Source organism: Acomys minous (assembly GCF_964271855.1).
Source record: "Acomys minous genome assembly, chromosome: 15".
Classification (NCBI taxonomy): Eukaryota; Metazoa; Chordata; class Mammalia; order Rodentia; family Muridae; genus Acomys; species Acomys minous.
The window spans coordinates 44,032,456-44,054,803 of NC_140497.1; the positions used below are offsets into that span (position 1 = coordinate 44,032,456).

The 22,348-nt window shown below is 44.4% G+C and overlaps 1 protein-coding gene and 1 long non-coding RNA gene across 5 annotated transcripts; one reads left to right on the top strand and one right to left on the bottom strand.

Moving 5' to 3' along the window:
- Nucleotides 1-1,967: 1,967 nt before the first annotated feature.
- On the bottom strand, nt 1,968-18,042 carry LOC311584948. Of its 4 annotated transcripts, none has more exons than XR_014775049.1 (4): nt 17,887-18,042; nt 17,372-17,478; nt 4,396-4,489; nt 1,968-2,090 (listed from the first exon to the last, which is right to left on the bottom strand). It is a non-coding gene; the product is annotated as an uncharacterized lncRNA (long non-coding RNA). The 4 variants fall into 4 exon arrangements; XR_014775050.1 differs by lacking the exon at nt 17,887-18,042 and adding an exon at nt 17,671-17,741; XR_014775051.1 differs by lacking the exons at nt 17,372-17,478; nt 17,887-18,042 and adding an exon at nt 6,437-6,506.
- A 981-nt stretch (nt 18,043-19,023) lies between these two features.
- On the top strand, nt 19,024-22,103 carry HAND2 (heart and neural crest derivatives expressed 2). Its single transcript, XM_084759267.1, has 2 exons — nt 19,024-19,656; nt 20,986-22,103. Exons 1-2 carry the CDS (start codon nt 19,102-19,104, stop codon nt 21,082-21,084), a joined length of 654 nt encoding a protein of 217 aa, XP_084615393.1. The 5' UTR covers nt 19,024-19,101; the 3' UTR covers nt 21,085-22,103.
- Nucleotides 22,104-22,348: the final 245 nt, after the last annotated feature.

Consider the following 22,348-nt stretch of genomic DNA (forward strand, 5'->3'; position numbering starts at 1 on the left):
TGAGTCTGAGACCATCCTGGTCTACATTGGGAATTCCAGGGCTGCACAAAGAAACCCTATCTTGAAAAACAAAAAAAAACAAAAAACAAAAAAAGAAAGAAAGAAAGAAAGAAAAGAAAAAAGAAAAAGAAAAACACAAAGAAAAGAAAGAAAGAAAAATTTCACTTTAAGAGTTTGTAGAGAAACTAAAATGTAGTTCAGTTGGTAGAGTATTTGCTTAAGCATGCATGAAGCCTTGGTTTCAGTCAGCGATTATATAAAAGGGAATGTAGTGGCTGAAGACTGGAACACCAGCACTCAGAAAGTAGAGGAAAGAAGATCAGGAACTCTAAACCATCCCCAGCCACATACTGAGGTCAAGGCCAGCATAGAGGTTAGCAATGCAGCTCAGTGGTGGAGCAATGCCTAGAATGCACATGGCCCTAGATTTGACCTCCAGAACCACAGGAGGAGGAGGCGGGGGAGGAGGAAGAGGAAGCAAAAGAAAAGAAAATAGAACATAGTGCACATGAAGCTAATTGAAGTCATTCTAGAACCTTCTAAACCTCCTACTAGGGAGATTATTTAAATGAAATATCCTTTAGATTGTCTTGGCATGGTAACGGTACATGCCTTTAATCCTAGCATTCAGAAGACAGAAACAGGCAGATGTCTGTGAGTTCAAGGCCAGCCTGGTCTACATAGTGAGATGATTTCCAAGATAGCCAAGGCTTTGTAGAAAGACACACTCAAAAGGAGAAAAAAAAAAGTCTCTAAATTAGTGGTTCTCAACTTGTAGGTCTCAACACATAGATTGCATATCAGATATCCTGCATATCGGATATTTACATTATAACCCATAACAGTAGCAAAGTTACAGTTATGAAGTAGCAATGAAAATAATCTTATGGCTGGGTGTCACCACAACATAAGGGACTGTATTATAGGGTCACAGCATTAGGAAGGTTGAGAACCACTGCTCTAAATTAATGTGTCTTCATTCTACCATTGTGTTGAATACACTCTTTTCTAATGAGCTGTCACTTAAAGATTACTCATGGTGCTACAACGAAGCCAAACAGTCATCCAACTCATTGGGACTTGTCCCAGCTCCCAGTGGCCACCTGGGATTCATCTCAGTTCTCTGATTCTGCGTTTCAAGTCAGTTGCTCAAAGATACTATTGCTGTCAGCAGGCCCCCTGATTTATTTAAGCCTTCTCCCAAAGTAGGTTCTGAAAAATCTTACAATTTAACCCGTACAAGTGTTAAGCCAGCAGCTCCCCTTCAGGGACTGGCTTTTTCTTGCCCTGGCAGGTGTCTCCAGAAGGCTCTGTGGCAGCACAGTGGCCTGGGAAAGGGAACCCATCCTTTTGCTCCACTGCTATCATCTTCTCCACACACTGTCAACAAAGTATTTTTTATTCTTTATTTATTTTTATTTTTTACATGTACATTTATATTATTACACATATATACAATAAACTACCTATGGCAAGAAGAACCATGAAACAATCAGGAATTATATAAATGTTACACTCGTGGTGTTTCGGCTGTTTGTATTTGACAGCCTTGAAGAAAACATCTTTTCTATCTTGGTGCTTCTAAAATTCAGCGTGTAAATCAATCTCCATCACCTCTTGTCATTATCAACTTAAAACATCTACCTAGACCTAAAAACATCTCACTACTCCTTCCTAAAAATAATAGCATGCAAGCACGCTGCGTGCCTATTAGTCAGAACTCAACGAAAGCTTGTATTTCACTTTGGAAGAGTGATATCACTTTGATAATTTAATCAGCAATGAGAACACTTATTCTAGCTTTCCATGACCCACTTTTGTAATACCAATACTTAGGAGGCTGAAGCAGGGGGATGGCAAGTTCTCAGCCAGCCTACATAGTGAGTGAGACACTGTTTCAAAAACAAGAAAAAGAAAAAAAAACATTTCTCGAATTTGTAAAAACAATTTTAATATACGGTGTGCATGGCTGCACAGGTACGTGCAACGCCTTGTGCCACAGTGCGCGTGTGAAGATCCGAGGACGTTGTTCGGGAGTCACTTCTCTCTCTGTATCGCGTAGGTCCCGGGCATCAATTTAGGTCACCAGGCTTGGCAGCAAGCACGTTTTCCCAGGGAATCGGTACAACATAGAAATACAGGTTCAAATAGAATAGAGGAAAAGAGAGAAAGCTTTCGTAAGTGAGAAGGCGATGAGAATAACAACAGCAAAACAACTTTAGAAACAGATCATGACAGTCGGGTTTTTAACGCAACCTAGCTTCGTCAATCAGCTTGTCGGGTCTTAAGTTCTATGCAAAGAGAAGACCCTGGCAAGAGGTGGCATCTTGTCTTTCCCCAAATTTCTTTCCCCATATAGCACTACAGTCCATAATAAAAATCAGAGGAGAAGAAGCAGGGGGCGGGAGTCAGACGAGTTTGAGAGATGATCTGAGACTCTTTCTCAAGATCAGAAATCTTAGGACTTATTCACAATCCAATGCGTCCCCCGGCTTGAGTTGAGTCCTAGAAACAAGTACGGAATTGGCTTCTTAGAATACCCATAAGCTTTTTTTGTGTGTGGTAAGTTTAAGTTCTCGTGCAGTGATAAAGAACAACAGAGATCCTTCCACCTTTTAACCAGCTTCACCAGTGCTGTTGCTAGGATGCTGGCACTGACCGCGTTAAGTACAAGCTGTTTCCTTCGTGGTCCCGTTACAACGACAACCGCCACTCAGCTCCACTGTTTCTTGACTCTTGGTAACCTCTAATCCTTCATCCATTTCTCTAATTCTGTCATCTCAATACTATTACACATAAGTATGCAGGGGAGATGGCTCAGGGGCTAAAGTGTCTGACTCACACGCAAGAGGCCTGGAGTCAGTTCCCCAGAACTTCCAGAAATGATGCCTAGACCAAACTGGCTAGCAAGGCCATCCACATCCGTGACCTCTGGGTTTGCCCGGAGAGACTCTGACTCAAAGAATTAAGTAGAAGAACAACCAAGGGTGGTTCCTGACGTCAACATTGGACCTCCACACTCAAGTGCCCAACAACACCCATGCAAAACATACATTAACATGCATACTCACAGCACACAGATGAAAGATAGAGGAAAAAGGAATAACGTTATGTAGAATCTTTAGGTCTTGACATTTTTTTTTTCACCCAGCCTAATTCTCTAAAGATTATTCATTCAGGTGATTTGATATAACGTATCAGCGATTCGCTGCCTCTAACTATAGAGTAATATTTTATGGTATGAATGATCACGATTGATAGTGCTTGTTTAAATGTTATTACAGTGGGTTAACTGTTCCCCCACTGAAAGACACGTGTGTCATTTCCAGTTGTTGGCTATTGCTAATAAAGCTGGGATAAACACTTCATGTGAACTTAAGTATTTATTAACTAGGATAAATGCTCAGAAGCACAATGCTGAGTCATATAGTGGTTCGTGTTTAATTTGTGTGTGTATGTGTGTGTGTGTGTGCATCTGGGTGTGTGTGTCTGGGTGTGTATGTGTGTCTGGGTGTGTGTGGGTGTGTGTCTGGGTGTGTGTGTCTGGGTGTGTATGTGTGTCTGGGTGTGTATGGGTGTGTATCTGGGTGTGTGTGTGTGTGTCTGGGTGTGGGTGTGTGTATCTGAGTGTGTATGTGTGTGTCTGGGTGTGGTTTAGAAACCATCAGACTAAACTATCTTCCAGAGGTATCATAGCTTAAATTATCACTTGCATTGTATAAGCAATTCAGGATCTTTTCATATCTGCTAGTATTCTATTTTGTTGTGGGTAACTTTTAGCCAAATCCATAGATCAGATCAAATTTGGGGCAAAAACTTGCAAGAAGAGTTTAATATTTAATTTGTGGTATTATGTTAACAGTACTTAGGCTCCCTTTATTTTAAATTCCACAAGCTAATAATAATGTTTGGGTACAAATAACCTAACATTTCTGAACCTCAGTTTCCTTATATGTGAAATCTGCTCCTGCAAGTCAAGCAAACAAATAAAGCAAGATGGAAAGGTAGATAGATAGATAGATAGATAGATAGATAGATAGATAGATAGATAGATGACAATGTATGTAAAGACTGTAGGGTACAATATGTACTAAATAAGCATGAACACACCCCCACCCACACTGATTATATGTTGTTTTGGTTCTAGGGGCTGAACCCAGGGTCTCATGCATGCTACACAAGGACATTACCATTGACCTAGTACTCACATATTTTAACATATGTGGTTTTTTTTAATTCCTTTCCAGCATCTCTAGGCATCACCACTTCTTCCTAGCTTTATTGCCATTTCCCCCATTCAGCTCAGCTGTTATTTTAAAAACTGCTCTGTAAAAAGAAAAAAGCAAAAGAGCATGAAATTATATTGCAAAGTTTTAACTCTACCTTTATACTCACCAGCTGTATGGACTCCAGGTGACTGCTTGACATCTCAGTCAACACCAATGATGGCTCATCTCCAACTCTGTCTTTAGAATAAATAGGATCAGACCTCCCTTAGAGAACAAGAGACGGGGAGTTCAAAGAAGAAAATATGTGAATAATTTGTAAATGGTAGAGAATGATACCACCACGTTGAAATAGAATAAGTCAAGATACAAAAATCATGTCCTTCCTACCTAAGGTTCTTACTCATTTTGCCAGAGAACTGCAATTTAGAAAAATGGCAGGAAACAGAATGACTTCTGAGTCTAGCATAGTGGTGTGCAAAGCATGAAATACCATAACTGTGTTAGAAATGCCCTTTGTATTTGCTTTACTATCAAAAATCTGAAGTTATACACTAATATTAAATATAACCATTAGCACCAACACCTTCACATGGTCCTAGGTCAGCATTTGCTCGGGACACATAAGGTCTCATCTGAAAAGGGATGACCCCAAGATGATCATCCAGTGGCCGTCTCTTAAGTGCAGGGTCTGGGGTGTGTTACTGACTAGCTGGCTCCATTAGGTAGCAGCAAATTACATCATCCAAACCTTCATGGTGAATAGGGGGCTTTAAAAGATCCCTTCAAAGACCCTTCATCATAAGACCGTGCAAAGAATGTAGGCAGAAACCATGTACAAGAGAAATATACTGTCATGTAGGCTGGTCTTGAACTCATGGCAGCCCTCTTGCCTCAGCTTTGTGAGTTGCAGGGAGGCCCCTCAGAGAGAGTTAGTGAGGTTTGTGAGCTATCAAAGGCCTTACCACCAGTGCTGTCAGGAAAGTAGCTGTGGCATGCCACTCACTGTAGAGCCAGGCCAAAGAAAATGGGTGGTGCTTGTTCAGTACTATGTAGACACCAGACACTCTACCAAGGACCTCACGTGAATATTCTCGCTAATGGTCCTTACATAAAGACTGCAGTTCTTTTCCACCTTTCACAGACATAGTCCCTGCAAAAAACAAAGGCTACCTGATTTTTTAAAGATCGTAGAGTTAATAGCTGTTGTCCAGGATTCCCTGGACCCTGCTCCTAATCACAGGGCTCTACTGCTTGGCATGTATAGCAATAGCCTCACAGGGTATCATTAAGATTTGTTTTTTGACAACAAAATGAATTTTTTAAGATGAGTTGCAGCCTAGTTGTGATTCTTTTTCCCCTCCCTGGGATGAAAATACTTATGAGAATACATCACTGACCTTGACCTAGATATCAAAAGTAAATTGCAATCATATTTTTCAGGAATCATTCTTACAAACAGATTTTGGGGAAAAGTATCTCATTGGTTCTTGAGGCAGCTACTTTATATCCCTTCTAATTCCAGGTGGAACAGAAATAACAACACAGTAAAGTGCATACAGCTTCGTGATCCTTCCACAGTTTAAATTGCTAACACCTAACGTAATGAGAAGGAGACGGTATGTGAACCAGCTATGAACAAGTACCAAAGTTAACAATGAAAGGAATGAAAAAAAAAAAAAAAGACAGAAGAGCTGAGGGGAAAAAAATGTCAATTGTTAATGCACCCAAATTTTATACTATGTGATACTAAAGTCTGTAAGCAGGGAAAACCCAGAAAATTACAGCATCCATACCTTCCCCATTTTGGAACTTTCTAGTAAAATACAAGTAGAAGTATGGGGTAGGTAAAGAAATGAAAATGTCTGCAGAGAAGTGCTTCTGGGCGAAGGTTCCCTGACATGATTACATGTTCTTAGCTGTGCAAATTGAGGGCTCAAATTTCTCTTCTCAGATGCTCCCCTTATGAATACCAAAGTCACGATTTTAAATGCAGTGTAATTTACAAAGTCCAATCAACACGAGACAGACTTAAACATTTCTTTGTTACTGTGACTATTTTTAGCTTTGATAACCCCTCCCATTTATCTTTACAAGTAGCAAGTGGCTTTAGAAGTATCTAAAACAAGAAAAATTCAACAGTAAAACAACTAAGCTATTCAATACCTCAAGATGAGGCATAAATTTTGTAATAAAGCAAGAATACCTACTTGATTAGATTCTGTAATTTGATTACTGACATCATCTTTGCTTGACTAACACAAGACGCATAGAACCGAACAATGTTTGGGAAGGAAAGTAGAAAGAATTACTAGAAATATAAGAAGACAGCTTCCTCCTTTATTTGTCCCATATTAATTAGTTAAACCTCTTGCTTTCTTCCAAATAAAGCCTTTTCACATTTGGTTCAACAATTCGAAGTTTGTAGAAATCATCTCACAAACGTATTTTTAAATCATTACTTTATGATACCATGTATTAGGCTAGAAGGAACAATGGTAGCATATTATTTTATTTTATTTACTTTTTAATAACTTATTTAGATTACATTTAGACTGTTATCCCCTCACTTGTATCTTCCCTTTCCCCTCCCTCTTTCTCCCTATTCCCCTCCCAAGCTTATTTTAAAGTTCTTATATTTCAACATAATATTAAAATACATACCAAGCCAACATTTGCATATATAAAATAATTCGCGTGTATTTCTTTGATTGGATTTCGTCGTCCACTTTTTAAAAAACAGTTTCTTTTAAAAAAAAATCACTGGATTGAAGAAAAAACTAATGTTGGATTTAGCTCCTCACCCTCCTGTTTATGGACAAGGACAGATCTTATCCAAGCAAACTTCCTTTTTCAGGTCCTTTCTTCCTTCCCAGTGTCCTTCCTGTCTAGTTTTACGCACCTCATTAAGCCATCACTTTAAAGCTATACAGTTGAGAAAGCAATTCCCCGTGTTCTCTAATTTCACATTTTAATATATTTTTGTTGTTGTTTTTAGTTGGCTCACAAGCAGTCTGCTAGGGGTAGGGGGGAACCCATGTTCTGGAAGCTTCTGCAAAGGGTGGGCCGTCTGTCCAGTGCACTGTCTTGTCTGTCACTCAGCAGAAGTAAAGACTCCTCTTACCTACGAAAGTATTAGGAAAGTGTCCCCAGATGAAAGCGTTTACCCAATTTCAATTGTTTAAAATTCTAAAATACTAAGGAAGATAATGTTCCAAGAGCTACTGTTTAAAACAATGCAATCCCTGTTCAGAATGAAACCTTGGTATTTGGAAATCTGAGTTCTTTTTTTTTTTTTTTAAATAATAGCTGTGTATCCAAAAAAGAAATTCCAAGGAAGCATTCTTATGCCAAGCACATGTTTTTAATTTTAATAGCATTGGCTTACCTAAGTAAATATGTAGAGCCTAATAATTGTGCCCTACATGCTGATTGTTTTGAATGTTAGTTTTGTTTTAATTTGCAAAAGGGTTGCTGAATAATAATGTAGAAAGTGCCATATCTGTCAGCATCAAATCGCTGTGGTTTATTGGAATTGCGAAATACGGTAGTTTTTTTTTTTTTTTAAAAAGCTCTGTTGAAAAGTAATAATTGAAAACTGCCTGACTTTAAAAGAAATGAGTATAGCCATATCCTTATAGGATAATGTCAAATAGAAAACAATCATGCTCCCATACAATCATGTTTGTTGGCCTTTATACGAGAATAATAATGCCTTACGGCTATTTTCATAGTAGTTCACTTAACGTGGGATTAGCTTCAACATCGTCCTAATTATCCGAGATCACCCAATTGGAAGTGGTATGGCAAAAACATGTTAATGGTTACAACACTCTCACCATCTTAATACCAAACAGATTAACACACATGAAAGTAATAGTATAATGTGTACATGGAGTAATATGCCAGACCAATTCTTATGGTAAAAAGAGAATTCTTATGAATTCTAACTACTGCTTCCTTATTCCTTGGAATATTAAAGCGATCGGTGGTGCAGACAACAGTGTAGGTAGGAAGCGTGCATCGGTACGTGGGGCTCTGTGGAGTTCAGATATTCTTCCCCTTCTCTGCCACTCCAGAATTACGAAGCCATCAGTCCTGAGATTTGCTTTAGTCAGTGAAGACTGACAGGATACTACAGAACAGTGAAGATATAATCTAGTTGGGATTGTAAACCGAAAAGAAAAAGAATGTTTTTAAATTGGGGGGTAGGGAAGGGGAGATTGCTTATTGGCCATTAGTGGCTATGAGTTTAGTTTATGACGAGCAAACAAAAACAGACTGCATCTTGCACCTTCTTCAGTCATGAAGTTCACACCCCTATGGACTCCAGAGTCTCATAAAAAATATTCCCTTCCTCGACGTCCCCTGCTGCACAGGCCGCATGAAAGGAAAATGACCATCTGTTTGTAAAGCGATATGAAGTCGTTAACTACTCACGCCACACCCATCTTTCTTGAATCCATATATATATATATATATATATATATATATATATATATATATATATATATATATATATATATATATATGTAGACTTTGAATCCAAGGCCTCACTATTTGATAATCCTTGTTACACCTGATAAAGATCAGAAAGGAGCCTTGAAATCTTGGGTGCAGGTGTCTCCCCATCAGGGATGTGAGTGTCAGATGACATCGCCTTCCAGTTCCAGCCCTGCCTGAAAGGAAGGAGTGGAGGGGCTTAAATCACGTTGTTTCCACTTATGCAGGGAGAATCCATAAAAAGAGATTTATTGTTGTATTTTCTGTTTGAAATGTAATATTTGCTTCTTTTTTTTTTTTTTACTCCAAAAGTGCTCCTCAGTATTGAGCAGAGTAAATATTACAATTTCGTTAAACAGCAGCCAAGATTTAATTGTCTGTGAAATATAAGGCTTAGGAACTGACTTAACTTCTGTTGTGCTGACATAAGCGAGGCTCCCAGCACCGAGGGGAAGGCGCCCCGCTCCGGAGGCTTCCCCTCAGAAAGAAAGAAAAGTGAGCTAGACGCCCCCAGCCACGTGTGTGGAAAGGCCTGTCCTGGGAACTTGGGGTTTGGTTCTTGCAGTAGATTTAAAGTAACTTTGTACAAAAAGTCAAACAAGAACAAACATCTATGGCAAATACAACAAATCATGCTAGCAGTTTAACAGTGAAGGAGCAGGGAAAAGCCAGCAACTGCTAACAGGTACTAGGGGGAAAAATGTTAAGAAGACCGGAGAGAGAGGAAAAGAAGCCGGAACGCGGCGGGGGCGGGGCGGGGGGGGCGGCAGAAAGAAACTAAAGAAACAACAACACTGGTATCTTTATGTGGCTTCTACATCTTATTATTTTTGCATACACCTAGGTGGCTCAGGCAGGAACCTGGAAAGCCAGTGTTTGCGCCCTTAGCGCAGGGGTCCTGGGCTAGGGCTCCGCCAGCCCCTAGCGACCGGGTCACCGCTGTCTGCCCCCACACACTCCCTCGCCCTCACCCCAGCCCCCAACCCAACAGCCTCCCCCAGCAGTGGCTCCTTGGGTTGCTTCCTCAAAAGGTTCCCGGTGCAGACGAGGCAGCGGGCAGCAGCAAATTTGCCCTGGTGGCACCACAGGCACAAGCCAAGCCCGTAATTGCAAAGCAAACAAGGCAGAAACGTTGGATTCGCTTCCACCCTGACAAGATCTACGCTTTTGCCACCAATTTGTTTGTGCAGCTCTATTTCAGTGCACTTGATTGAGGAAATGTTGAAAATAGCGGTGAGGGTTTCCCTAATGAGGCCGGGGTTGTTGAGGGTAGCCGTGGCCTTCCCTTCACCACCGGGGGCTCCGAGGTGAGCTAGTGAGGCGGCCTGATTAACCCCTTCCTGCCCGCATCGGGCGAAAAGTTCTTGGAGTTGCGCTGGGGGAATGTACTGGCCCACGGTTCTCTCCTGACCTGAAGATGGTAGACTTGTCTCCTCCTGTCCGCCCCTCTGAGGAGCATAGAGATAGAATGAGACATGGCCAGAAAGGAAGGGAAGAGACCAGCCCTCATCCCAGATCCGGACCGCAGGAGGTCAATACGTCGGTAGCAGCTCCTACAACCGCGGTTCCCCTGCCTGGTCGCTGCCTTTGCAGTTTTGTGAGCACTGAGTCCCGACGTCTCCCGAGACTGCATTTTGCGCTGTTCAAAGCCAAGGAGGCAGGATGCTGCGAGTTGGAGAGACTAGCCGCCCTAGTTAGGCCGCAGCAGAAGGGTGCACTTGGCCCGCTGATGTCCAAGCCTGTAGGGCTAAGTCTTCAGGCAGATAGGTCCGGAGGGGAATTAAGAAATAAAAATAAATGAATAATTTTAGAAAACTAAGAGTCAGGAGGAAAATACGTGAATAATTATTGAACGCAGCCCGCTATTCTGGCAACTTTCTTGAGGGCCCCTTGATCTTTTTTAATCTAGCTGACAAACCCAAGACCTGTTTTATTTCCACCACTATTTTAATGGAGAGAGAAACTAAGGCACAGAAAACAGGCCATGGTGATGGAGTGTTGAGGCGGCCCTGGCCACTCTAACTCTTGAATTTGGGATACTTGGGATGGGTACCAGAGAAGGCAGGTCAGGTTGGTCCTGCAGCCTGCAAGCCACATAGATTTGGAAGAGACTTTCCCCAGTGCTTGCAGGGGCTTGAGATTGAAGCTCTGCTCCTTTATAAATGACTTCCAAGTCGCTTACCAGCTCTACTGGCCTTCAAAACAGAATAAAATAACCTGATTGCGATTAGAACCCACCCCCACCCCCCACCCCCCACCCCGCGTGCTGTTTCTCTAAATCACTTTCCCACTAGCTTTGGAGGCATCTTTTTGTGCAAAGCATTAGCTGTGTTGTTAAACGACAGGAAGAGTAAAAGATCTGTGCCCAGAACTACAAAAGTGTATTCGTGTCCCCACCAGAAAGGTCAAAGAGTAGGAGGCTGGATTTGGGCACAAGAAGGGAAACTGTAATCAGAAAACCTCCTGCGAGGTGGAAGCACGCAGGAAGGTCCTAGAGGTAGCAATGAAGTGTAGATTCTCGCTTAGGGAGATGGTCCTTTTATCAATAGGTTGGCAACTCAAAAGGTGCCAGGCAAACATTTGGCGACAATATGAGGGTCTGTTTTCCACCGGCATCCGTCTCACGGCTCCCCTTCTATCTTGGAGATTTGACTGGTTGATCTAGTCCTGAGCCAAAATTCCAGCCAGGTTTAAGATTGAAAGCTCAAGGTTTGGAGGTGTTACAAGTTGGTAGTCTTTGACCAGCTTTGGAGATTCCTATCAAAGGGAATCGTCCAGGGCAGAGGCAGTGAAACAACACTAGGGGCGCTCTCACCCGAGAGCCAGAGTGCAGGAGCCCTCCGTCTCCGCTCTTTTCCCTGAGGTCTAATCTGAGGTATACCTTGGCCAGCCTTAAGTTTCTTTCTGAAGTCACACACTTCTGTAGACGGAAAGAAAAGACCCCCAAGAGGTAAAGGGGGTGTACTTGCTCGAGCATGAACTGTGCCTTCTGGCAGAAAAAAAAAAGCATCAGTCACACAGATTTAGTGAAGTCTCCAAATGTATTCGGGGTGGAATTCTGCTTTCCCTGTATGCAAACAATTGCTTCCTTTGAAGTTGGATGCTTTGCAAGAAAAATGCAGTTCCACTTTTTATTCTCGGAGTTTGGGGCCTGTGTTGACTTAAATGAGCACTCTCACACAAGTATGGAAAAAGAAAACCATTCTCTTTTGGAAAATAGAACAAAGTAGTGCTTCTCCAATCAGAGTGCAGATACATAATCTGTAACAACAAATTTGCCTCCTGGTGCTGCGCATTTCCAGCAAGCATCCTGCCTTCTCTGTTTATATTACAACTTTGCTGTCTGCAATTATTTTTATTTTAATTTTCTGTCACTTTAACAGAAACCAGATCCTTTTCCTTTAATGTTTTGTACACAGCATGTTCGTTTTGATAAGATGTTCTTTTCTATCCTCTTTTAGCTGCCTTCCCTTGTTTAGAGTTCTGTATCAGAAGTTTCTAATATTTCTCCCTCTTTTTTTTTTTTAAGAATTTGTCCCTGTCTTGCTTTATTTGTTTGTGTGAAATTTAGTTTGAAAGGAGATCAGAGAGAGCAGGAGGGGTTTGTAATAAGAGAATGACCGAATGACCCAAAGGCTGATTATCTATCATTAACTGGAGACTCGGTGTACCCAAATTACCAGGAAGACCTCAGTCTGCCGGATCCTTACCCAGCCAGAAAGACAACCATGGAATGCACACACTGCAAAAGACTTATGACATTGCATGAGGACACTGCTTGAACATATTTTCTCAAATGCACTCTCCTTCAAAACTGAGCCCCAGATGAAGGAATAAATTACTAGACCACAATATGTTATGTACAGGTAAAAAGCTGTACTCAAATGGTAACTTCTCTCTCTCTCTCTCTCTCTCTCTCTCTCTCTCTCTCTCTCTCTCTCTCCTAACTTTCTAGCATTGTTTCATTAGAACCAAAATTGCAGTTAATTGTCTAAACTCCAGAGAATATGGAGAAATCAAGACAAGCTGCTTTTGATCTGCTAAACCCAGGGCTTGTAAAAATCGAAGTTTGCCATTAATATTGACAATAAAAGTGTTTCTTTTTGTTAACCTGAAACCTAACCTATCCTGGCTCAAGTCCCTTGTCTCTAAGCAAAGACTGTAGAAGAAAACAGGAAAAGCTGGGAAGGAGCTATCACAGCAGCAACAATCTGTCTGTGTGGTGCTGCAAAGAAAGCCACACTGCAGTCTTCACAGGGGTACCCCCAACATGGCAGTTACAAGTGGGAAGGAACAGGACTCAGTCCCACCGATGATGCCTCAGGGACTCCCACGTGTTGAGCAGCCATTTCATTCCTGTTTTATTCTGACTGCATATCATGCCAGCTTAAATCCATTGCTGCCTAGTTCCAAAGGGTGTGGATGCAAAGTCACGGTCACATTCTCATCTTAATTCTGAATGATCTCTTTACAGCTTGGAAGAAAATAATTTTCTTCATCTTTCATTTTTATTTTATTATTGTGTTGTTTTGGGGGGGGGTTAATTTTTTTAAGTGCTGACAGTGGAAGCCAGGGCCTAACTCTCAAATATACCTACAGCCCTGAAACATTTCTATGTATATGCAGTTCTCTGTGTGTGTTTTATAAATCCTGTGGGACAGATTGTTTTATGACACTTTTATTCTAAACCTACTATTCTACTACAAAGTGGCAAAGACCAGATTTCTCATACTTCTTGGGACTACTATAATAACATCTCACATGTTACGTATAATGTTAGTATATGTGATACTATCTTTTGCAATGTCAATCTACAGCACATTTTATGTTTGCCTTTAGTCTGACTGAGTATTTTTCATTTACGGATTACCTGTCAAAGTACCAAATCCTTCCTCATCAATGAGAACTCCCCACAATGGCAACATACTTTCCCGCTAGTACATGAACGTACTCATAGGTTACTGAAGAAAATGGAAGATTTACTGCTTGTCATAATGGATAGTAGGATTTTCCATTTAAAAAAATTTTTTTAAGATAAACTAGAGAGTCTTATTCTTCCACAAGTCTCGGGTGACAGGAATAAATAAGATATGAACCCCCAACATTTCTTGAAGGGAAATTATGAGGGAAGAAGAGGAGAAGAGAGGAACTGAGGAATGTGGGGGGAGAGCACAGGCACTTAGCAAGTCCTGACTTACTGTTTTCTAGGCACAACTAGACTGAAGGGTTCTTTTTTTCTTTTTTTAAAATCACCTTCTCCACAGTCATCCCTGCCTTCGAACCAACCCCTCCCTCCTCCATCTGCACAGATCAGCTTTGAATGGAGAACTTATAGAATAGGGTTTACTTCCCGAATGCTCAGACCCCTTCCCAAAAATCCAAAGGAGGAAAAATGCTCAGAAGAAAAGAAAACCACGTAAGAGTCAAGGGTACCTTCTTCCTGCCCTTCGTTTTTAAATTAGACATAAAAATTCAATCCACCAAATTCCCTACTTTGCAGGTGCTACTTTGAAAACTGTGGCCATGTCTGTACACAAACACCCCAAAAGGAAAAAGGGAGGAAACCTTGCAAGAGGGCAAGTGTTGCTGCCACTTCAGCCTGTATGCCTTCTTCTGGATGCCCTAAGACATGACAGGACTGAGTGGCTAACAGGCTGTGTGACATAGTGCACACACACACACACACACACACACACACACACACACACACACACACACACCCCGCAGTAGAGAAAAGGCCTGTAGAACAACTACAGTGTGGCAGAAACACTTTCTTTGGCGCAAGTGGGTTTAAATCTTCAATAACAGATTCATTTTCCTCTAGCCTCCTGGGTTTGGTTTTCCTTTGGGGTTCTTAGCATGTCCTGGAGATCCCCTTGTTACAGATAGTTAGAGGAATGTTCCCAATCAATTCTACTACTTTAGTTACTAATAAAGGAAGGTAAGAAAGGACTTGAAAGATGATGAAGGGAATTGAGCCATAATTCCTGTAAATATAAAATGTGTGTTTATGGCCTTCTGGCCTGCCTCTTTTCAGATCCAGCTTATTTTGAGTACTCATGAACAAAACACGAGATATAAAATTGCCCTTGCCTTTGAAATAACAAATACTTTGAAAAGATCTGTATTTCTCCTGAAAAGAGACAAGACTGAAGTGTGTGTATGTATATATATATTACACAGAGCTTTAAAGTAATATTTCACAGTTTGCAAGGGGGGTGCCCCGCCCTTTTCTTGCTCTTTGAATGTCTTCCAGAGAAAGAAAATGGTAGTAAAATAAAAGAGACAAGTGACATGGGCACAAAATAAATATTTGGAACCAGCCTTGTTTGTTTGGCTGATAGAAGGTGTAGTGTAGTGTGCAGCGCTGCAGACACACCATCAGCCCCAGATGATGAACACAGAATCTCCAACACTACTCTGTACCTGGGCTGCCTTCCTGTGATGGTCTGCAGACTCAGGACCACTCAGTCTTCAGCCTCCCAGGAGACTTGATCATCTACAGAACTCCTCCCCAGAATTTAGTCCACAACCAGCATCATCACAGATCGTTGGTGTCTGGGAATTCTAAATGTGCATTCACCAGAGTCCTCACTAGTACAGCCCAAGAGTGAAGGAGCAGGCTGGCATCTACGTTAGGAACTATATGCCTGCCTTCTCCCACCTTCTCTTGGATCACCAGTCCCAACTTCCCCATCATATCACCCTGTTAGTTAGCCACCTAACCTGGGGACAAATTTAAAATAGTATCTTAGCTTCATAGTCTTCCAAAGCCTTAAATTAACCCAGCATCCCATGAGTCCGGAAGTAAAAAAAAAAAAAAATGGATCCAAAGATAAAATGAACCAAGGCAGTAAGGATGCAACTCAATTAGAGATAGCCAGTTACTACATGGATGATATCATTAAAACTTACCCACTTGTACCCTCGTTTTAACTGCCTACAGACTGCCTTTCTACTGTCCTAGTCTTTAGGTTTGGGTTTCTAAGATACACGAAGCTTTAGACCCCTGGATTGTAGTAATTAACTGATAATGATGCTGTCAGTGAGGAGTGATGGTCAGATTAGCATCTTTTTACGGCCCCTTTTCTGACTCTCGTTGTCCATTTCTTTTATCACTTGTGACAATGCTATCTGGAGCCATGAATCCATACCCCTATTTTTTGTTGTTGTTGTTGATGGTGGTAGTGGTTTCAGTTTTAAAAAGCACGAAGTGGGGACCAGCGGGAAGGCTAAAAGTAGCAAGTTCTGATCCTTAAATCCCCGAGGCTTCTGGTGAACAGATAGTGTCTCCATCCCCAGCCCTATCTTCTTTGGATTCTTCTTCTATCATCCAAGACCCTAAAAGTCTATTTCCGAAGACAGCCAAGAAACTATCCTTTCTAATTTCTTAATTGTTGCGGGCCATAGGGCAATCATCTTACTTGGTCTACCTGTTTCCAAGGCCTAAATTTTTTTTTTAAATATATAAGGATTGAACTGCCAATATTTACTGGTGTTGGGTGTGCTTCCGGGTGAACGTGTAAACAGAACCCTCCACCACACTACCTCTAGTCTTTCCTTGAAGAAGCAGTTCTTTAAAAGACTTTCCTTGTACCCCACACTGCAGACCCAGCCAAGCTGGGAAGCAGAGATAGATGTCGAGGTTGGTTGTTTGTTTGTTTGTTGTTTTTAAATGTGCTACCACATGCAAGCCTCTAGGCTAACCAGCAAGGCTGGGGCCAGCTACTTCGATTGCTGGATTTGTTCTCTGTCTAAGGACACTCTGCTGGGAAACTGACCCCTTGCAAACAGAAAATAGGCCAAGTCTTTGAATTTCACCCTTCTCCCACCACCTAGCTCCATAAGTCTATTAAGAAAGAAAGAAAGAAAGAAAGAAAGAAAGAAAAACTCTCAGTGATCCTCCCACAGGGCAGTAGCCAGCTAGGTCTCTTCCGCAGATTACGGGAGCAACTAGTTGGGCGCCCTCCAGTTCTCGCTGATCTGGCCTTCCAGACAGAACCGTAGTCAGGCAGACTAGGGGGCACGGAAAGGACTGTCCTTGCCCAGTTCCTTAGGCTGCGTTCTCTTTGCTGTCTGGCACCAGACTGCTCCTGCCTCCAAAGAGCGACGTCCATGGTGGAGTCGCTGGGGTCCCTTCTGTTTGCCTCATCAGGTCCAAGGCCAGCCCTCGAAGATTCGATCAAATTTACAACCTACAGGGGTTTCTGGTGACACCCTGTTGCACACAGACCTCCATCGTGTGGGTGAACAGAAGGCATCCTTGCACACTCTTAGCCTCTCCTCACGCCTGCGGCTAAGGCTGGAGGATGATTTCACTCCCTCGGCTGACCACCCCAACCCGAGCTGCTTGGGGTCCGCCTGGGTGCCCCGAGGCCCCCGCTGACTTACAAGTAGAGATCCATTTTCCCTTCTAATGCGTTCAAGATCGCCAAGGCAAGCAGTCTAAACATCCACGAGCCGTTCTCCCTGCCTGCCTCTTAAGGGACCGGTTAATGGTTCCCCTCCGATAACTAAACCTGCTCTCCACAGATGCCCGCTTTTATGAGGGAGGCAGGAATGTAGAGATATATTTATATGTTTGTTCATAAAAACTAGAAAATAAGCTCCGAACACGCTGTAAAAACGATTCAGTTACTTACCAAACAGGCTAGTTAAAGCAGCGGAACACGGGGATGCTCGCCACACCACAGATTCGAGAAATCGAGGCGCCCCACTTTGAAAACCTTCAAGATCTCTGTTGGGGTGGCTGCACGAGAGGAATATGCAAGTGAGTGCACGTACAAACTGAAGGTCTCATCCACGGACCTCTGCAAGTTGTCACTGGAACCTGAGTCATCCAATTCAGTTCCTAAGCAAAAGGGCCCCCTGAAACTTTTCCAAACATGTGCCGGGTCCAAGGAGAGCTGGGGGTACCAGCCTAGTCAAAGAGACTCCGCACCTTAACGGGGATCCATACCGCCACCTCCAGACTCTTGTCGCCACCACCACAGCTCCCCTCCCCCCGCCTTCCCGGCTCAGCACAAAACTATAGGAGGCTGCTTGCTCGGTTTTCTGCCTCAGTTATCTGCAAAACACTTGAAAAAGTATTATCTGAGCTCCCTCCCCTCTTCACACAACCCCTGTTATCAGAAAAGAAAGCAAACTAATACTGTACCTGGTTTGAGATTCTTCAGTATTGGGGGGGGGGTAAATATTTTAATAGTGAAGCATCTGTTAACCACTTGCAATTAACCTATGGCTGATAAAAAGTTTTTTTAACCATCCCCCCCCCTTCGTTTTAATTATCTTATGGTTATGAGTGGACAGCCAATCCTAGAAAAGGACCTCGGCAATTAGCAACGTGAACATCAAAAAGTTTTATTGCGGAGAGAGCGAGGCGCCGCCCCTGCCGCCCCGGGATTGGCGTTAGGAGCCTCTGACGACATATATTAACCCGAGCGTCCCTAAAGATGTAGCTGTACATGGAGATCTTGCTGGGAAAATCAGCTTGCTCCCCTCACCGCGTCCAGCCCAGGAGAACTGCCGCCGCCACCCGGGAGCTCCCACAGCCACTGTGCACACCCCTCCGAGAGCCTAGTCGCCGCTTCTTCTCAGCTCCAAGGCGCCTTCAGGGGCCCCAGATTCTTGTCGCGAGAGGAGAGGATCTTAGAAAATGGATGCGCTGAGACCTCTCTTCAAAGCCTCCAAGAGAGCCTGAGAGGAGCGAGGACACGTTACTCGCAGCTTTAAAAACAAATCACACTCAAGGACCAAAACAACAATCAAAAATTTTTATTAAAACAATAAGCGCCCAAGAACCCAGATCGGGCTGGTGGGGGAGGGGAAGGGGCGGGAAGGGGAGGGTCGCACCGAGGTAGCTCCTCGTTGAGCTGCGACCCCACCGCCTCCTAACCCAGCCAGGCCGGCTCCTTTAGCCCCGGCTCGAACTCGCCAGGGATTCCAGGTCAGCTTCGGAGTCAGGAGCCCAGTTGCCGGAGTCTGCCGGACAGCCTCGTGGGAGCCGGCCGGCACTTTTGCATGAGCACCGGAGAGCTCTGCCTGGTCGCTGCAGCAGGGAAAGCAGGAGCCGGCGCACGGGTTGTAGAGCCAGGCGGGCGGCGGCAGCAGACAGGGGCGCACGGTGCCGGGACCAGCTCGCCGCGCCCCATGGGGAGCCGGCGGCCGCGGCGCAGCTGAGGCGGGCCCGGCGGGCCAGGCGCGGGCCCCGGGCTGCAGCGGCCCCCTCTGCGGCTGCAGGGCCGGCCCGGGAGCCCGGGGGCTGGGGGGTGGGGGGTGGGGGAGACCGCCGATCGCCGAGGCCGGGGCCCGGACGGAGGGCACTGCGGGGCTGCGAGCACGCTGGGGCGCGTGGAGGGCCACGGAAGGCGAGATGAGTCTGGTGGGGGGCTTTCCCCACCACCCCGTGGTGCACCATGAGGGCTACCCGTTCGCCGCCGCCGCCGCCGCTGCTGCCGCTGCCGCCGCCAGCCGCTGCAGCCACGAGGAGAACCCCTACTTCCACGGCTGGCTCATTGGCCACCCAGAGATGTCGCCCCCCGACTACAGCATGGCCCTGTCCTACAGCCCCGAGTACGCCAGCGGCGCCGCAGGCCTGGACCACTCCCATTATGGGGGAGTGCCGCCCGGTGCCGGGCCTCCGGGCCTGGGGGGGCCGCGCCCGGTGAAGCGCCGAGGCACCGCCAACCGCAAGGAGCGGCGCAGGACTCAGAGCATCAACAGCGCCTTCGCCGAGCTGCGCGAGTGCATCCCCAACGTGCCCGCCGACACTAAACTCTCCAAAATCAAGACACTGCGCCTGGCCACCAGCTACATCGCCTACCTCATGGACCTGCTGGCCAAGGACGACCAGAACGGCGAGGCGGAGGCCTTCAAGGCGGAAATCAAGAAGACCGACGTGAAAGAAGAGAAGAGGAAGAAAGAGCTGGTCAGTACTGGGAGGCGGAGGGTTGTGACGGGTCCAGAGTTCTTGGGACCGCAGTTCTGGTCCTTCCAATCCCTGGGAAACTGCACGCGGCATTCTTTGGCTTCATAGTGCGCCTAAGTTGCTTTCACCAGGTTGTGGTAGGGATGGTTTCTTGCAAAAGCAAGAAGACCCGGGAGGATGGCAGCAGCCGGAGCAGGTTTTAGACAGATGCTCCAAGCTTCAGGTCTACCTTCCAGGTTCCAAGCTCCTCTGGCCTTTAAGGACAGGCCTCCAAACTGTAAGAACTGACCAATCAATCTTCCATTCGCCCTGGCCGGATCCCCCTCGTTCTGTGTTCATTAGAACTATCTTTGGCCTCCAATCCAACCTTTCTTTTAGATATTTCTAATGTAAGTTATCTATGACCTCTCGGGTCCAATTATTTCACTCTTAACCTCTTTCCCCCGCTGCAAAGCCGAGGCTGCCTCTGACTGAGAACAGTATAAAAATGTTGTGCTTGCTCACATTGCTATGGCACGGGAGAGGTCACGGTAAACATTAAGTACCATTACTGTAAAAAAAATACAGCTTTAGTTTCTCTTTGGCTGTAATGTTAAGGCGTAATTCTCCAAGTGCTATATGTCACTAGTGTTTCTAATTTTACTTAACTGAGTTTGTGCATTTTAAGAGTAAAACTAAATAGACTTATGGTCATTGTTATTAATTTTAACATGAAGTTACGCCGAGCTACTCAAAGTTTTCTCAGGTTCTTACCTACAGCCTGCAAAATAGTAGGGTTCTGTATAGGGCTATGGCCAGGGTGAACCGGAGAAATAATTCCACTTGTGCAGAGTTTCTCCTTTTCACCTAGCAGCCCTTTGCTTGATGCATAATGGAATGGCCTTCCGATTAAGCAGAGATTTCAAGGGCCTTGGAGGAGAAGAACCGCAGCTGGCTAGCGGGAGAGGCCCAGGCCAGAGCAGAAGGGCCTTTGGATGTGGGTTTGCTACTGAAAACAGAAGGCAGATTTAGCACCGGCCTCTGCTCCCTATAGCAATCCAAGGGAAAAATAAGAAGCTGGGTTTCTCTGTAAAAGACTAGACATCGGGCTATTTATAAACTTGCTAGCTGGCTCATTGAGCCTTTCAAGGGGAGGCCTCAAGGGTAGCTAAAGCGTTGGAAATCTGCTTAGCTTTCCTGCAGGGGCCGTAAGCGACGCCATCCCTTCTTTAGGCGGGTCCCCCTGCTCTTGTGCTCAAGCTGGGTCCTCAAGCCAGGGAAGAGCTAGGGTGGCTGGGAACAGGTACCCACTCTGAATTTCTCTTTCCGTTTCTCTCCCTCTCTGTGTAGAACGAAATCTTGAAAAGCACAGTAAGCAGCAACGACAAGAAAACCAAAGGGCGGACGGGCTGGCCTCAGCACGTCTGGGCGCTGGAGCTCAAGCAGTGACGACGACGACGAGGTGGAGGAGGAGGAGGAGGAGAGCTAGTGAGCCTGGAGCCAAGGCGCCAGATGCAGACCCAGGACTCCCCGAAAGCCCTTGGGCTCGGTTCTGAGGACTTCTTGCAGTTGGATCATCCGGTTTATTTATGTGCAATTTCCTTTCCCCCCTCCTTTTGTTCTCCCCCCCCCCTTGAGGCATCTGCTCCCCACCTCCCTCTCAAAAAAAGTGGATATTTGAAGAAAAGCATTCCATGTTTTAATATGAAGAGGACACTCCCGTGTGGTAAGGGACCCCGTCATTTTCTGTGTGTGAATGTTCCCTCTTGGCTGCGTAGACACCAGCATTGCCCCCTCCCCCACTTCCCCACCTTTTCCCAGATAAAGACGTGGACACTAGTGCATATGTGAAGTGTATCTTTAATACTCGGCCTTTGGATATAAATATTCCTGGGGGTTATAAAGTTTTATTTCAAAGCAGAAAACGGGGCCGCTAACATTTCTGTGGAGGTCAGTTATCTAGCTAGTGCTGTCATTTCAAATTGTTGTTGTTCCTTTTGGAAGATGTTTCCACCAACTACTTGTTTTGTGCACTTCCGTCCTCTAAAGCTAAGTGGAAATTAATTAATATTGAAGGTGTAAACGTTGTAAGTATTCAATAAACCACTGTGTGTTTTTCTACAAAAACAAAACAAAACAAAAACCCTAATCTTTAGATGGGTATACCTCAAAAGAAATTTGAAAACAAAGCTGTTACACTTGTTTTCATAATATTTAAAATATTCAGAAGTAAACTAAATTATCGTATTCGCCTCCAACTTTATTTGAAAGAGTCAGTGGTTCTAATCAATCAGTATAATCTGAGACTCCCTAGATGAAGGTGCTGTTATTAAAGCAAAGTGTCCTGGTGAAAATCCTGACCGAAGGCCTGGGCTTCTATCCAGTGCTGCCTCTTTTCTTCTTGCCGAACTCCCAAGAGACCTTTGAGTGGTCTTTTGGGGGGTCTGGTTGGGAGAAGGACCTGTGCTTGGTGCAGAAAGTGGAAGGGTGGGCCTTGTCTTGTAGATAATCTATCAGAAGCCCTGCGCCTGGTGCTTCGTTTTGTGTTTGGGAAGCGTTTTGTTGGGTTTTTCCCCCCCTGTGGAGGAGGTGTGAGGGGGAATCCCAGACCTTATTACAGGCATAGCAAATAGTCTGGAGAGGTTAGTTCAAAATATAGGGCTTTTATCCAAGATTTCTTTAATAGAGAGAGAGAAAAAAAAGCCAGGAGAGG